Source organism: Coregonus clupeaformis, chromosome 33, assembly GCF_020615455.1.
Source record: "Coregonus clupeaformis isolate EN_2021a chromosome 33, ASM2061545v1, whole genome shotgun sequence".
Classification (NCBI taxonomy): domain Eukaryota; kingdom Metazoa; phylum Chordata; class Actinopteri; order Salmoniformes; family Salmonidae; genus Coregonus; species Coregonus clupeaformis.
In genome coordinates, this window is record NC_059224.1 from 26604224 (window position 1) to 26622496 (window position 18273).

General features: G+C 41.7%; 1 protein-coding gene across 1 annotated transcript; it reads left to right on the forward strand.

Annotated features, from left to right (window-relative positions):
* The first annotated feature begins 9019 nt into the window (after positions 1–9019).
* Positions 9020–10790, forward strand: cited2 (Cbp/p300-interacting transactivator, with Glu/Asp-rich carboxy-terminal domain, 2). The gene is made up of 2 exons (XM_041860586.1): positions 9020–9176; positions 9540–10790. The coding sequence occupies exon 2, from the start codon at positions 9548–9550 to the stop codon at positions 10250–10252; it is 705 nt and encodes a 234-aa protein (XP_041716520.1). The 5' UTR covers positions 9020–9176; positions 9540–9547; the 3' UTR covers positions 10253–10790.
* The last annotated feature ends 7483 nt before the right edge of the window (positions 10791–18273 follow it).

An 18273-nucleotide genomic window follows, 5' to 3' on the forward strand; every position in this document is an offset into this window, starting at 1 on the left:
TATGTATATTTAGGATACATTGTATGCTAGCTGTTCAACTGGAGTTAGCATGCTAGAATCCCTGCTATTTATGACCAAATACTGTAAAAATGTCATTCCCACCACACGTCATGAACACCACATAATGAACTGTGATGGTAAGGACAGGATGTGATGGTAATGACAAAATGTATAAATTTTTACTTACCTTAAGACCTGAAAAGACACACAAATTACATATATTATCATGGTTATGTTGAAATGTAACACTTATTTGCGAAATAAGACCATTACAAATTGCTTTATGCTAGGATGATTGAGTGATTTTGATGTCTATTTATGTGACTTACTATGGTTATTACTGACTTAAATTATTTATTTTAGATTTTTCTATATGATGCCCCCTAAATCAATCAAGGAGAGGACAAGCAAATACACTATATATACAAAAGTATGTGGACATCCTTTTAAATTCGTGGATTCGGCTATTTCAGCCACACCTGTTGCTGAAAGGTGTATAAAATCGAGCACACAGCCATGCAATCTCCATAGACAAACATTGGCAGTATAATAGCCCCTACTGAAGAGCTCAGTGACTTCCAACAAGTCAGTTCGTCAAATTTCTGCCCTGCAGGAGCTGCCCCGGTCAACTTTAAGTGCTGTTCTTGGAAGTGGAAACGTCTAGGAGCAACAACTGCTCAGCCATGAAGTGGTAGGCCACACAAGCTCACAGAACGGGACCGCTGAGTGCTGAAGCATGTAGTGTGTAAAGATCATCTGTCCTCGGTTGCAACCCTCACTACCGAGTTCCAAACTGCATCTGGAAGCAACATCAGCAAAATAACTGTTAGTCGGGAGCTTCATGAAATGGGTTTCCATGGCGAAGCACCCGCACACAAGCATAAGATCACCATGCGCAATGCCAAGCGTCAGCTGGAGTGGTGTAAAGCTAGTCGCCATTGGACTCTGGAGCAGTGGAAACGCGTTCTCTGGAGTGATGAAGCACGCGTCACCATCTGGCAGTCCGAAGACAGAAATCTGGGTTTGGCGGATGCCCCAATGCAGAGTGCCAACTTTAAAGTTTGGTGGAGGAGGAATAATGGTCTGGGGCTGTTTTTCATGGTTTGGGCTAGGCCCCTTAGTTCCAGTGAAGGAAAATCCTAAAGCTACAGCATACAATGACATTCTAGACGATTCTGTGCTTCCAACCATGTGGCAACAGTTTTGGGAAAGACCCTTTCCTGTTTCAGCATGACAATGCCCCTGTGCACAAAGCAAGGTCCATACAGAAATTGTTTTTTGAGATCGGTGTGGAAGAACTTGACTGGCCTGCACAGACCCCTGACTTCACCCCCATCGAACACCTTTGGGCTGAATTGGAACGAATGGTCTGTTCTATATCTTCAATGAAATTAAACATGTGTTTTATATGAAATGTCATTTCCACCACACTCTGTCATTACCACAACGCTAAATCATTCCCATCACGGTACATATTTTTGAGGCAAAGGTGTATTCAATTACAAATGATATTGATGATTTTTCACGTATGCTTGTTCTTAAGATAATTCCTACAATAATGTAAAATATTAAGATTTTGATGTGGTAAATAAATGTTTCTGAGTATCATCAAGGCATATATGGACATTTAGACATGATACAAAATGAATACATATAATTAAGAAAACTTCCAATTAGTAAAAGAAAACATGAAAAAATAAAATGAATGTGAAATGTTATAGAAAATACCTTAGGAACAATTTCTGTAATTTCCTTTCAACTACAATAGCAAATTTTATGACCTGGTGGTAATGACATTTCCCCTCGGGTAATTGGGGAAACCGATAAAAATCGTTATATTCTTAAATAGTATGGTCTCCGCCACTATTAGATCTTGTTTCCAGACAAAGTGAAGAAAATATTCAGATAGATAAAAAGCAGTTTCGAGACGTTTCATTTTTTTTTAAAACATTTAACATCCAAAAGTGCCCGTATTTGCAAAATCAACCTTACAAATATTTATAAAGTATAAATAGCCCACACTTTAGATGAGGCCACGTAAAAAGACTTAACTAATGATTAGTAAATGGTTTATAAGGACCTATATTCAACATTGTATGAATGGAGTAATGATTAATAAATGATTAATAAACTATTTACTAATCCATTACAAATGCTTTAATACGTGGAGTTATTATAAAGTGCTACCCAACACTACATAAATACAGACATGTAAAAAAAGATCTAGTGCGGAGAGCTAAGTGAGTTTTCTGAAATAGCACTAGTAGTGTGAGGTAACAACTGCACAATATAGGTTGTGCCACAATCTCATACACCGCAGTCCAATTTGTCAAGCCATGTGGAATTTTGGTGTTGACCCTGCAGTTCTGTTATGCCAGTGTGAATCGAGCACAGGACTGGTCTTGCCAGTCTGTTGGAATTCCACAATCGTTTGGCAACGCTGAGTTACACAGCCATCAGACAGCATCACAGTCATGTAGTAACAGGGAGACATGATCAAAACACATTTTGTTTATTTGCTACAGATTTTTTTCATTTGCTTTTATAGATGCTACAAGTGTTAATGTTACATTCATTTGAGACCAAAATGTGAGAATAAGCACAAATATATTTACATATGGTAGTCAGTAGTTTACATATTCTGTCTTGAATGCTGTATCTGAATTGCAATAAACTATTCCAAAATGGGGAAAGAGGGAGAAGAGGACATTGAAAAGGAACTAATGCTTCATCCAAAAGGGAGAGAGATGGCAGCATGTGGATCATTAGAGAAGTAGCTGACTACGAGTAATTGATATGATAAGTGATCCAATCCAGGGAGGTAGGAATCATATACATTTGTTAATCCACTATAAACTCCCAGTTTTCTATCTCCACAGGTTCTTTGTAGTTTTTCTGTATGGATTTAAAATCACATGGAGGTATCAGAGCTCTCTCCCTCAGAGCCTCCTTTGACAGCCCAACACAGCAAGGACAAGCACAGGAGGGGGAACTCCATAATGATGCCATCAACACATAACATAAACCCATTAATAATAAAAAGCTCTGAAGCAATCCGGAGCAGAGGTGTTGCGAAACTCCTGCTCAAGCCTTCCCTCTGCTCGTCCATGATCAGAGCCCAGCTCGAACCCAAAGTTAATTGATTTATGGTAACATTGGGGGCGAATTGGCTCTGGAGTGTGTAAACATCCTGTGTTTGCATAATGAAACAAATGAAAGTCCCCAGCCAGCAGCCGCGTCTCACTGAGAGAGAGAGAGGAGCAGAGCCGAACGTGGAGCAGAGCCGAACGTAGCGCAGCGTGGTGGTCACATGTACACATTCCTGGTACGCCTGACCCCCCTGACCCCCCTGACCCTGCAGGCTGTTTTGGAGCACGGAGCTCATATCACGGGGGTGGGACTGGGACTGGGACTGCATGGGAAGGAGTGTAAAGCCTTGCTGCAAAACCCCAACATAGAAACACCTTCTGGCCTAACAGCATGCACACTGAAATTTGGAATAGCATGAAAGGACATTAATACACAGTGAACCAGTCAGCTTAGGGATACAATTAACTTAGAGGAAGGACAGATAGGAACAAGCTCTGTTTGATTGATGCATGTTGACTTGAAGTATGTAAGTTACTTTACAAATGAGGGGTGAGGGGAGACGTGTGAGGTGGAGCACCAATAAGGTTTAAAAAAAAGTGATGGCATTGATTGTACAGTACGTTTATGAGGGTAAAAAGACCATGCGTTTACTTTACGCTCATATATGTGAATACAATCATTTGATGAATGAGCGACGCAGTGATTATCCATCTAGAACATGTGGTCCTCTGTAGCTCAGCTGGTAGAGCACGGCGCTTGTAACGCCAAGGTAGTGGGTTCGATCCCCGGGACCACCCATACACAAAAATGTATGCACGCATGACTGTAAGTCGCTTTGGATAAAAGCGTCTGCTAAATGGCAATATTTATTTATTTATGAAATCTGATACTACAAGGCACCTCCTTCAAAGAGCAGCTAGTCAAGTGGAGAGTCCTCCTCTATGAGGGATGACCAAGAGATGGTGTATTTTACAGTCAAATAGCAGTACAGGGTAGGCTATATTCCAGTAGACAACAATCAATGCTTTTAAAGTATTGTGTGGTTGTGAGCTTTATAAAAACTAAAGCCCTTCAGCCACAGCACCAGATACAGATTCATCTGACACTCAAGCTCACTCTTTAATTAGAGCTGACAGAAGACGACTCAAAGCAGCTTCTTCTCTCTCATTATGACCATATACAAATGGGCATGTTTTATCCACAACATAACTAAAGCTGACTGAAAGTGTGTTGTGTTTATTTTCAAATGCTGACATTTTATAACCGGCTAAAATACTGTTTTTTTCCCCCGCTTCAGCCATTTCTGGTGACACACAAGGGTGCGATAGTAAACAAAAAACATGTTGCAATGAAAGCAGTCCAAGGTTTAACCCTCCCGTTGTCCTAGGGTCAAAATGACCCGCCACTGTGTTGAACCAACTTTATTTAATTTGTATATTTTTTTGATCATTTGTGAGAAGGAGGCAGTGATACTTTCTCACTGCCTCCTTCTCACAAATGATCCCAAAAATATAAAAATGTAATAAAGTTGGTTCAACACAGTGGCGGGTCATTTTGACCCTAGGACAACGGGAGGGTTTTAAAGAAATATAGGCTTCTGTAGGTTGAAATTCTTCAACCATTATGTGCAGTCTCAGTCTTGAACAATAAATATAAGTCAAAAATAACAAGTAGAGTATACCAATACCAACAAGGTGATGTAAATACTGTACAAGCAAATATGTCATCTGAACATGTACAATATTTTCCCACTGTAAGTTTCATAAGAGCTTGAGACAGACAGCTAATAAAGAAATAAAGATAATATATAATTCATGAATGTACAATATATACCCCACCCATGAGGCTCAATAAAAAATAAATAGTGTTATTTATGTGGCAGACAGACAGTTTTCTTGATGTTTAGAGAGAGAGAAAGAATGAGAGAGAAAGAATGAGAGAGAGAGAGAGAGAGAGAGGTGACACATAGTTTATCCATGTGCTGCTGTCTTGGCTCTGCTCCTTTGCCCTGGCAACTTTCACTTTCAAGTTACTATTTAACCTCAGATTACAGCAGGTGCACCTGGCCACCTATTTGTTTATGCCACTCCAGCCGGAGAATAAGACCTTTCTGCAGAGGGAGAAGTGGCCAGTCAGCCACACAGACCATGTAACACAAACACAGAGCAGGCTCTTTTACAGCCTGTAGCAAGTAGCAACTGTAATGTGAAATTTGAGCGAAGCCCTGCCACCCAATCGTTGAAAGCGTTGCAGCATTACAGGTCAATTGAGAGAGTTTATTTTCTAAAAGTTGTTTCTTCACATGCTTGCAGTCTGGTGTCCACGCACTCATATTGCTACAGCGGAGTTGTTGATCACATAGCTTGGCTAATATTTTGACTTTTTTGCTTAGTTCAAGGGAGTGAAGCTAACGGGTTGTGAACAAGAGGAAATGAGCTGGCCATGCTGCTTGTAAGCATATCATGTAAAGAGGTTAGAGAGTTGTAACGGCATCTCTTCATGATCTTTGACATTTATCATCATTTACATCCCTTGTTGAAGAGATTATCTAGTGAGAATATATTTATAACACACATTAACATGGTTTGAAAAAACACAATCCTTTGATCAAAGAAATCCATCGAATAGTGTGAAAATCTGTACTTTGCATGCACACACAGACACATGGACAGACACAGTATCCCCCTCTAACACACACACATTAAACCCAACCAAATCAATGATTAGGTCTACTCCTGGTTGCCCTCAGACTGATCAAGTGCCTTGGAGAGCCGTATCCACAGGCAGGTTTAATATAGCTGCAAATGGTCAGTCAGAACAGACCACAACAGTAGAGCCTAATACCTGTAAGACGGAGGTTTAATACCTGGATGTGCAGGCCTAGCTAAAACCACAGCGTTTGGCTGTATGGAAGTCTTATCCAGAGGGCTCAGCTGGATACTAGTTTACTGTGCTTAATGATGGAATTGTGCTATTGGAAACTATTGCAACCTTCTTTCTCTGATTGATTAAGAGGCATAAAGCAGTACTTTCTGATTCATTGAAATCATAATGGCCCAACTGGGTTTACTGGTTGGTTGGTTGCACTGCACAGCAGTAAATAAAAATGCAGGCGCTTCTAAAGAGATGAGTATAATGTCACACCACAGTGGATTTAGGGGGGATGGTGTGGTTTTTGGGTCTTCAATTTTTTTGCAACTGATGAAAAGGAAGGGAAATAAAATATGCCCAATGAATTAAACAGTGAACAGCCCATTAAAACATTAATAAAGCAGGTCGCATTTCCTTTCAAACAAAGAGAACCAGCCAGAGCACCCGGGTGATTTCTAGTGGCACAAATGTGCAATAGGTTTCCAACATACTGTATGGTTAAATGAGTGTAGGCTCATTAGTTCTATTCCCCACTGGGGTTGTGAGGCATGACGTTGGGATTAAACCACTGAGGAATGCTATTGTCCCTCCACATTCAACAGCTGGAAAGGGGAAGAAAACTGTACATTTGAAAAGGATAGACCAATTAGGAAAAGGATAGAAGCATGGGTATACAAGACGCTGGCTGGCTGGGGGAAAAGCCAGGCATTAAGAGTCTCTTTTATCATTATGTACAGAACTGCACTATAGGCATTATGTATTAGTCTACTGTGATGACTGAGAGGCAATAGTTCACCATTGTTTGTTCTACTTTATAATAATATCAGTCATATCAACTAAGGTGGTAAAATGCATGGGGTTTGTTTGCCAAACAGAATATGCAATGTCCCTTGGAGGAATGTGGTGAGAGACCGGAAATACAACAAATGCCTTTTAAGTTGTAGCCAGAGACAATACAGCATCATAACTATTAGGGCTTACTTTTAAAAGAAAAGTGGCAATGGAGACCTGAGTGCTTCTATAGAGGAAACAACGTTGATTCAACCCTAAATGTGTAAACAAGTTTTCTATTTCCTTCCTTTGGCTCCCTTCCCTTCTACTCCCCTCAGCCATTTTCCAGATCTGTGACTCAAATGGCATTTCACAAAGAGGCCGCCTGCCGAGGTCTCCGAATCCCCAGCTCTCACTTTTCATACGACGGCTAAAGAGTTTCCCTCCAGCTAGAGTAAAGAGTAAACTGTTCAACTTTCTAACCAAGCATGGCTAACTGAAACAGAATCCACCCATTCCACACTGTGTGCTCCACTCACTAGCCCCTTTCATTTTCACACTGTCAGCTGAGTGCACTCACATACCTAGCTCCTCTTCCCTCGCTCTCTGTTGACACTGGTTTCCAAACAGACTCAATGGAACTCAAGAGAACAGTTTGTCACTCTGTCGTGATGAGGTGAAAAAAAGTAATATGGTACATCCAAAAGCATTAGAGAGGGTGACTCAGAGTAGCAGTGTTAAATTCTACGTATGAATTACATTTATATTACTACATTATAACCAGGCTAAAATGAAGCTGCACCCAAGCAAATTCCAAGATTAATTTACATTCACACATATCATGCCATCATCACATGCATGAGCCACCATCACTTTAGTATTTACATACTATTCTGCAAATAATAAGCTGTTTACAATCATGCATTGCTAATTTGCCTCAAGTGTGACACTGGTAATTGGCAGGCAGATCATTGCGAGGTCACTTTAAGAGCCATGTGTGATAGCTGGCTTTGTACCCTCAGGAGAAGCCATGGTAGATGTTTTTGTGTACAGCAGTGGGCATCTTCAGGGTTGAGGTGATCAGGTTTGTTTACAAAGCATGGAGGAGTTTGGCTGTTCAAGACACTGGTGGCAACTGCTACAAGCAGAGTGCATGTCAGCAGAGGCGTTTGGATATTTGTAAAACATGGAATGCGCAAGGATTCCAGGGACAGTGGACTTATTCCACTGTTCAATATGGATTCATGTGTCACTTCACATGTAAATTTTAAATACTGAAAATACTAAGTCATTCAAATGAAATAGTAGACTATTAAAGGGCTGTATGCTATGTATATCCTCCTTATAGCCTGCTTTTCCAGGACAGATTATATAGGGTATTTTCATCCATAGTGAGAGTTACAGATGCACCAATATCACCCCCCCCCCTCCAATGTAATTATTGTGTGCGAGGAATATGGGACCAAATACTAAATGTTTGACTACTTAATAATAAACATATAAGTGAATTTGTCCCAATACTTTTGGTCCCCTAAAATGGGGGGACTATGTAATTTCTAAACTGTTCACCCGATATGGATGAAAATACCTCAAATTAAAACTGACAGTCTGCACTTTAACCTTATAGTCATTGTATCACTTAAAATGCAAAGTGCTGGAGTACAGAGCCAAAACGTGTGTCACTGTCCCAATACTTTTTAAGTTGACTGTATCTCATTTTAATTTAGGTTGATCAATTGTGGATACACGTATGCGTATCCTAATTATATTATTTCATGAGTTAATACATGTTTAGGTCTGAACCTCTGCCACAAGAGTAAATTGATTATACTCATTTTAGTCATTTAGCAGACGCTCTTATCCAGAGCGACTTACAGTTAGTGAGTGCATACATTTTCATACTGGCCCCCCATGGGAATCGAACCCACAACCCTGGGGTTGCAAGCGCCATGCTCTACCAACTGAGCTACACGGGGTATACCTCTGTCCATGAGGTAATCTTTTTCACCTCTATGCGCAAAAGTGGGGGACAGCTTCTATGCATGTTGATCTTTCCAAAGCTGTGAAATGTAAATCCACGTTTGCCACTCTTGCCTTGAACAGAAATAGCTGCAATGAGGTAATGTGCCTCGATGTTGCTGCTGTGAACGCCGGAGGCGATTGGTGCGAAGACTCTGCTCCACGTTTTGCGCGATCCTGAATCCAGACTTTAGTCTCGTCAGATTCAAGATTCTGCTTGCTCCGCCCCTGACTGCTTGTATATCAGCACTGGATGAGAGCGGTTGAAACAGTTTTTGTATTTTTTTGAGCTGAGTTTGAAAGTACACTATCTTGATTTTCAGAATGCACAGCATTCACTGAGTTGAGATCGCATAAACTGGACTGATACAGTCACTCGCCTTGTGCTGACAGCGGAGCCACATCCAAGGGATCCCGTGAAAGAGGTAAAGAGCGAGTTTTGTGTATGGAGTAGTGGAGTGAGCTGCGGAAATTGATTCACTGAAAAAAGGAAAGTAATTACAATGTCACGGAGACATTTGATACAACCTTGCAGCTCTGTTGATTGTGATTCAATCTGCAGTCTGCAGTTACATTGTATACATGCATAGTGTCTAATATTAATGTTTTGCAATGGATTGATGTTTCTAAATACTTTTTAATATAATAATTTGGAGGCTTTAACCGCAAAACTATTTACTGGGTGGTAATCGTTTTCATGTTTATTGTGCGTAAATTAATGGATAGCCTAATGTTTTTTTCTTATCCAGTCGATGCAAATGTAATGTTTGTATTTTAATTTGTGACAGCTTGGGGAATGGTAGACCGCATGATGGCAATGAACCATGGACGATTCCCTGAAGCTGTGAATGGTCTCCACCATCACCACCCAGCGCGCAGAATGGGCATGGGGCAGTTCTCGAACCCACTACACCAACAGCAACAGCAGCATGGCTACACTACTGGTATAATGGGAGATCATTTGCACTACGGAGGGGCCAATGTAACAGCTAATCACGGAATTCGGCATTCTGTGGGGAATTTAAACGTAAACGCTGGACACCCAAACAGCAACATGCCTCCCGGAGCGCGCTACAGCTCTCAATTTGTGGGACCTGCCGCCGCCGTCCCCACTCAAGGACAGCTCGCTGCAAGCATGCAGTTACAAAAGCTCAACACGCAGTACTACAGCCACCATACACACCCCTCTCACCATCATTATATGCATGAGTTGCATCCTGCGAATCATCAACTTAACGGGACAGGACAACAGTTCAGAGACAGCAACGCGAAACACAGCACGTCCAGTTTGCCTCCACAAGCGCATCATGTGCCTGCAGCAATACTGCCCCCCAACGTCATTGACACGGATTTTATTGATGAGGAGGTCTTGATGTCTCTGGTAATTGAGATGGGGCTGGACCGAATAAAGGAGCTACCTGAGCTGTGGTTAGGACAGAACGAGTTTGATTTCATGACAGACTTTGTATGTAAGCAACAGCCAAGCCGAGTGAGTTGTTAAATCTCACCAAGTGGACTTATACAGTCATCTACTCAAACAGACTTTAAAGCATTCCTTGTTGTCCCCTAAACTCGAGCATTGAGAGAGAAGATCTGCAATATACCAATGGAGAACCATTCAAACATGTACTACACCAGATTATATATTCCTCAAATATTTTGGGGTAATAGATTTATACTGCAGACATAATGGAAATTAGTTAGTTTGAAGTAGGAATGCACTACAATCTCAATTGAATCTTTGTCAAAAGGACAAATCTTCACATCCATGCTATGCATCATTACTTCAAGCTAGAATCCTTAGTTGCTACATCCATTTTTGGACTTAGAAATTAATTATATATACCCATTGATTCTTGAAGAATATAACTTATAAATGTCTCATGAGCTTAGTTCAACTGTCATACCTCATCACCCAAAGCAAAAAGATAAGCTTGTTTTTTGTAAATAATGTTGATGTAAACAACACTGTATAGCCTCAAAACATGGTTAAAACTATAATTTTGATATCATAGATGGTCAGTCCTTGCACCAATAGCTTTGTCTATGAATTTGAGACTGGTTACATTTCTCTAGGCCCACTTTGTTATTGTTTAATTAAGGATTCTAGCTTTAATTGAACGACAGAACATGGGAAATCAAGAAAACCTTTTAGATGAGTAGAGTTGTCTGCCTATTTGAATAGGCCTACTAGTCCTGGAGGAAAATAGAGCCGTACAATAGTGTGCTTGGTATATTTATTTTCCTGCCTTCTTCAAACATTTTGGATGACAGAAAATGTTGAATAATTATGAATTGCAAATGAACCATATTCAAAATGATCGAAGTGGTTAAGAAACATGCTTGTAGACAAGTACTGTGTAATTGTTCCCCACAATACTTTACTGTACAATGTTGTGGCCATATACTTACCAGATATCTGTGCTGTAAAATGATTTGTCTATCATGGAAGAAAACTGCAACTTGTGCTTCTTTTTTTAAATTTCCTCATCTGCTGCAAATGTATTTTTAACATTGCTTGTATCACAGCCAGGATGCACTGTGAGTTAACTTGGTTTTCTCTGATATTGTCAAGGTTAATGGTAGGAATGGAACTCGCATGTCTTTACAGAGATGTGGATCCTTCAATAACAGATGGGGTGATGTGTTGAGGTGTGGGTATTTTCCACATGCTTAAATGGGAACAATGTCTGTTAGAAAGAGAAAAAAAAAAATAGTATTTGGAAAAGGGATACTCCTCGCTTAAATATCCGACCCCCTCCCCCCCCGTCTTTCATGTGTGGACAATAAACAGTGTGGAATGTTGTCAAGGTAGAGAGTATAATTTCACAGGACGTCTTGTTCCTCATCAGTCCTCAGAATCGACACCACTGTGCTTATTTAGTGTATGCAATATAAGGCAATACTACTGTGTTGAAGCTTTCCAGGAAAGTTTGACAGTATTTTTGTAAATTTTTTTAGAAGAAAATTGTTAATTTATTCTATTTTAATTTGCAAACATGAATAAAGCAGCTGAAGTGAACATGGTGTCATTGTGGGGGTTGGCATCCGTTCCATGTGTTTTCAATTTGTGGGGTTTGTTGTTGCACACTTTTGCACAGTTGCAGGCCAAAGAATGAGGGCAATTCCACCGTAACAGAATGATGCTGAGACTCAGATTTTTCAATTAAAAATGTATGTCAAACAAAAACCAATGATAGCAAAGAAACAAACCATACAACTCTATGCACAAGGACTACTTTTAACAATTTCCACTGACATTTTTACAAAAACACATTTACTTCAAGAACAGTGCAGATGCAAAGTTTAGAAACAGAATGACAGAACAAACCATCATTATGTTACCAAAATGTACTGTTCTTCAAGTAAATGTGTATCAATCTGTTACTGTGGAACTGCCCATGACTATCCTTTTTCATTCAGTTTGGTTCACATGGATCCAAAGTTGTAGTTAGTGTTGTTGTGAGGAAATACTACTGGTGAGACTTACCACTGATGATGCATAAAGTCTCAAAATACCCAACAACATAACACTTCCAGTAGGTATTGGATAGTAGTTAATACGATTAATTTAGCCAAACTGTAAATAATATAACAAACTTAACACTTTACTTGGATGACATAAGAACTATGAAATTACATTTGGACTATTCCGCCCATAATACCTGTTTTTATGGATCCTTAATGGTGATATTTGCAGGCAGCTGTCTCTCTTTGAGAGATGGAGTGAGAGAGAGAGGCACCAAACACTTAACTAAAAGGAAGTGCTCAATGAGATAATGGCGTGAACCCTGAAGTGTAACACTGTAAGCGTCTAACCTTTACCATGCTGATGTTCAGCAGCTTCATGTGCTGAGCTCTTTCTCACCGTCTGACGAGACCTGAACCGTTTCTCAGCTAAGGAAATTATACTAGTGAAGATTCACTTCTAATTTATGTATCTGTTACAGGGAGTTAATTTGAAGAGAATTTTAAACACATCTTAAATCAATACTTGAGACTAATGAAAAGTGTGGAAGATGAGTCCCATGTGAGATTTTCACTGAATATTAAGGTGAAGAGACTCATTCATCCCAGAGGCATACTACCCTGTATTGTCCTTGAGTTTATATATTTTTTATCTCAGAATCAGTCATCCCTTTTATACAGGAAAAACGATTAGATTCTCAGAAAAAGAGACACTTTAAAAGAAGCTTGAATTGTTAGCAAGAAAATGTTCTGAAGACTTGAAGAGTTATCAGTAAATTGCAATGATTCCTGAAATTGATGTCATTGACTACAGAAAACAAAATTGACACACCAATACAGTAGCTTAGCAATAGAGACACTTGTCTTTATGTAGTGTGCTATGTAAACCCTTGAAAATATTAATTTCACTCAGACAAAATCAAATGCTCTCTTGGCTCCCAAATAAATAAAAAATACAGTGATTGACAGAGAAGGACATTAAAAATAGTATTTCCATAAACATTAAATATTTACTTTAATATACCTCAGCTTCAGCCCGACCATAGACACAGAACTGTCTTAGGGACAGTTGGCAGGGACGTATTACAGTGACGAGGAGTATCCTTGTGCCAAAAAACATAGATCCTGCTCTGCTGGTCAGTCTGTGTGCCATTAACACCTTGTCAAGTGTGCAAACAAACCCTGATTTGTATGTTTACAGTGTCTAGAAGAAGGAATAAAATTACCTGTCCTTAAAAAAGGCTTAATGCTTTCAGTGATTAATTTTGCTAACAGGTGTGCATGGATTTTAGTTGAAGACTTGATCCCAACCATTTAAAGGCCCAATCTGTAATTTCAACACCTGACCCTGCCACTGTTTGGAAACTGACGGATGAGGCTGTGAAAATGTAACCACTCTCAAATTTACAGTCAAAGCCATGGATGCAAGGAGTGACAACCCAACAGTTTTTACTCAAATGTGTATATGTGTGGGCATAATCTTAGTGTTTATCTATGGTGTTGTGTGTTAAAGGATCACCAACTAAGAAAAAGTGTAAGTCTCAAAAGAAGTCTATAAGAAATTCATAACAATTCAAACTTTGAAGATAGAAAAAAGGTAAAAAGGTAGTTGAATTGAAGCCCGCTGTGAATGTGATAGCAAACATCACAAATCTCCAGTCAGAATCCCTCGCTGCAGAAGATATGCAGGTGGTGGGTACAAATAGCATTAAAGGCAACCCAGAGAGATCTGCACGTTCTAAAGTACTCTGTCTAACCGTGGGATAGAAACAAGAAGAGATCTCCTACAGTTTTACAGGCCCCAGCTGCAACACTCTTCCTGCTCTCATATCAGATTCATTGGGAACCAAGACACTCTCCTGCTTTAACACTCCAGAGAACCTGAACATGTCATTCAAAAAAAGATAAATCAGAGAGATACAATGTCAGGGAAGTCAGTGGAGTGTGTGCAAGATTAAATCTGCCCTGTTACACAGTGCTACATGTGTATTTTGAATGTATAACTCCTCTGTAGACTTTGCAACATGGTGCCTCAGAAACAGAATATAGATTGACATCGATCAAGAGAGATGCATGGTATAAAATCCCCAAAGATCAAAAAGTATGTACATACATATGTATGTATCTAAGATCAGAGGTGATATAATACGTCTGCTAAATGACTAAAATGTAAAATGTAAATACCAGATTACAAATGAGCTAGTCAGCTGTCATGGTCGGATTATCTGATTGTTGGCCTACATTTGATTTAAACCATCAATTGATTTCTGTCCTGACGTTTATCTGAAATCATACCACATAGCTTTCTGTGTGCGTCACTTGCAAATTCACTGCACATACTGCAGGACTCCAACTCAACTTCATGAAAAGGAAAGAGTCACCTTGGGTCCTAGAAAAATAAAATCACCCAGCATGACAAGTCAAATTAAAGCAATGCCTCAGATCTCGGTTGCTTATGTAACATGCACTCAGGATATCATACCGTTTATGACAGCTACTGCAGCACTGGACTATGAGTTGGCAAGAGCAGAGCTGGTCCACATTTGACTACGGAATGTTTGATTGTGCCAATTATACTGGTGGTGTGTCATCTTATCATAAAGTGTCAGTCAGAGCAAAGCAAAGATGGAAGCAACTTTCTCAAAAGTACAAGGAATTGTCAATGACTAAACTCTAACCACAGATGTATCCGGATGTGTTTCAGGTGTGTTTCTGGTCTATTACAGAGACATTTTATATAAATAAATAATTGATCACTTAAATGTGTTTCAATTCGTCCCTGAGCTCCCTATCCATTGAATCAGTTTAATATAACAAACACCTTTGATCAATAGGACAGGAAAAATATGAGTAAATCTGACGTTGAATCTAGATGAAAAGGTACAACCAAGATTAATATGCTGTGTATCAATACATCTTGAACCGCTGTAGTTTACAACAATTATCATTTCTAAAGTGGAAGTTGGGAGAGTTATATTTGAGTGTTTCAGTGAAACGTAAGTGAGGGAGGCCCCGCTCTCTCGCTTTCCCAGATGTTTAGTTCATTTCATTCCAATCTCCTTTGCATTATTGTAGCCTTTTTCTGTAACCTGTCAACTGTGTGTCTGTCTATCACTGTTCTCTCCTCTCTGCACAGGCTATACAAACGCTTCACACCGCGTGGCTGCTGCCACTCTAATCTGGTGGACCCTGCGCGCACGACCCACGTGGAGTTCCAGGTCTCCGGCAGCCTCTGGAACTGCCGTTCTGCGGCCCACAAGGAAGAGTTAATCTCAGCCTATGCTACCCTCCAGTCCCTCGACTTCTTGGCGTGACGGAAACATGGATTACCACAGAAAACACTGCTACTCCTACTGCTCTTTCCTCGTCTGACCATGTGTTCTCGCATACCCCGAGGCACAGGAATCCTCATCTCTCCCAAGTGGACATTCTCTCTTTTCCCCCTGACCCATCTGTCTATCTCCTCATTTGAATTCCATGCTGTCACAGTCACTAGCCCATTCAAGCTTAACATCCTTGTCATTTATCGTCCTCCAGGTTCCCTTGGAGAGTTCATCAATGAGCTTGACGCCTTGATAAGTTCCTTTCCTGAGGATGGCTCACCCCTCACAGTTCTGGGTGACTTTAACCTCCCTACGTCTGCCTTTGACTAATTTCTCTCTGCCTCCTTCTTTCCACTCCTTTCCTCTTTTGACCTCACCCTCTCACCGTCCCCCCCTACTCACAAGGCAGGCAATACGCTTGACCTCATCTTTACTAGATGCTGTTCTTCTACTAATCTCACTGCATCTCCCCTCCAAGTCTCCGACCACTACTTTGTATCCTTTTCTCTCTCGCTCTCCTCCGACACTACTCACTCTGCCCCTACTCGGATGGTAATGTGCCGTCGCAACCGTCGCTCTCTCTCTCCCGCTACTCTCTCCTCTTCCATCCTATCATCTCTTCCCTCTGCTAAATCCTTCTCCCTCCGATCTCCTGATTTTGCCTCCTCAACCCTCCTCTCCTCCCTTTCTGCATATTTTGACTCTCTATGTCCCCTATCCTCCCGGCTAGCTCGGTCCTCCCCTCCTGCTCCGTGGCTTGACGACTCATTGCGAGCTCACAGAAGAGGGCTCCGGGCAGCCGAGCGGAAATGGAGGAAAACTAGACTCCCTGCGGACCTGTCATCTTTTCACTCCCTCCTCTCTACATTCTCTTCCTCTGTTTCCGTTTCTAAAGCCACTTTCTACCACTCTAAATTTCAAGCCTCTGCCTCTAACCCTAGGAAGCTCTTTGCCACCTTCTCCTCCCTGCTGAATCCACCTCCTCCTCCCCCTCCCTCATCCCTCTCTGTGGATGACTTCGTCAACCATTTTGAAAAGAAGGTTGACGACATCCGATCCTCATTTATTAAGCCAAATGACACCGCTGGTCCTAGTCACACTGCCCTACCCTATGCTTAGACTTCTTTCTCCCCTCTCTCTCCAGATGAAATCTTGCAACTTGTGACGGCCGGCCGCCCAACAACCTGCCCGCTTGACCCTATCCCCTCCTCTCTTCTCCAGACCATTTCCGGAGACCTTCTCCCTTACCTCACCTCGCTCATCAACTCATCCTGGACCGCTGGCCATGTCCCTTCCGTCTTCAAGAGAGCGAGAGTTGCACCCCTCCTCAAAAAACCTACACTCGATCCCTCCGATGTCAACAACTACAGACCAGTATCCCTTCTTTATTTTCTCCCCAAAACTCTTGAGCGTGCCGTCTCTAGCCAACTCTCCTGCTATCTCTCTCAGAATGACCTTCTTGATCCAAACCAGTCAGGTTTCAAGACTGGTCATTCAACTGAGACTGCTCTTCTCTGTGTCACGGAGGCTTTCCGCACTGCTAAAGCTAACTCTCTCTCCTCTGCTCTTATCCTTCTAGAACTATCCACTGCCTTTTATACTGTGAACCATCAGATCCTCCTCTCCACCCTCTCCGAGTTGGGCATCTCCGGCGCTGCTCACTCTTGGATTGTGTCCTACCTGACAGGTCGCTCCTACCAGGTGGCGTGGCAAGAATCTGTCTCCGCACCACGTGCTCTCACCACTGGTGTCCCCCTGGGCTCAGTTCTAGGCCCTCTCCTATTCTCTCTATACATCAAGTCACTTGGCTCTGTCATATCCTCACATGGTCTCTCCTATCATTGCTACGCAGACGACACACAATTCATTTTCTCCTTTCCCCCTTCTGATAACCAGGTGGCAAATCGCATCTCTGCATGTCTGGCAGACATATCAGTGTGGATGTCGGATCACCACCTCAAGCTGAACCTCGGCAAGATGGATCTGCTCTTCCTCCCAGGGAAGGACTGCCCGCTCTATGATCTCGCCATCACGGTTGACAACTCCATTGTGTCCTCCTCCCAGAGTGCAAAGAACCTTGGCGTGACCCTGGAAAATACCCTGTCGTTCTCCGCTAACATCAATGCGGTGACCCGATCCTTCAGGTTCATGCTCTACAACATTCGCAGAGTACGACCCTACCTTACACAGAAAGCGGCACAGGTCCTAATCCAGGCACTTGTCATCTCCCGTCTAGATTACTGCAACACGCTGTTGGCTGGGCTCCCTGCCTGTGCCATTAAACCCCTTCAACTTATCCAGAACGCTGCAGCCCGTCTGGTGTTAAACCTTTCCAAGTTCTCTCATGTCACCCCGCTCCTCCGCACACTCCACTGGCTTCCAGTTGAGGCTCGCATCTACTACAAGACCATGGTGCTTGCCTACGGAGCTGTGAGGGGAACGGCACCTCCTTACCTTCAAGCTCTGATCAGACCCTACACCCAAATGAGGGCACTACGTTCATCCACCTCTGGCCTGCTAGCTCCCCTACCTCTACGGAGCACAGTTTCCACTCAGCCCAGTCAAAGCTATTCGCTGCTCTGGCACCCCAATGGTGGAACAAGCTCCCCCACGATGCCAGGACAGCGGAGTCACTGACCACCTTCCGGAGACACTTGAAACCCTACCTCTTTAAGGAATACCTGGAATAGTATAAAGTAATCCTTCTTCCCCCACCCCCCATAAAAAAAAG

What these genes read in the sequence shown, in the direction of transcription:
- cited2 (XM_041860586.1), top strand. Translation starts at nt 9,548, where the DNA reads ATGGTAGACCGCATGATGGCAATGAACCATGGACGATTCCCTGAAGCT.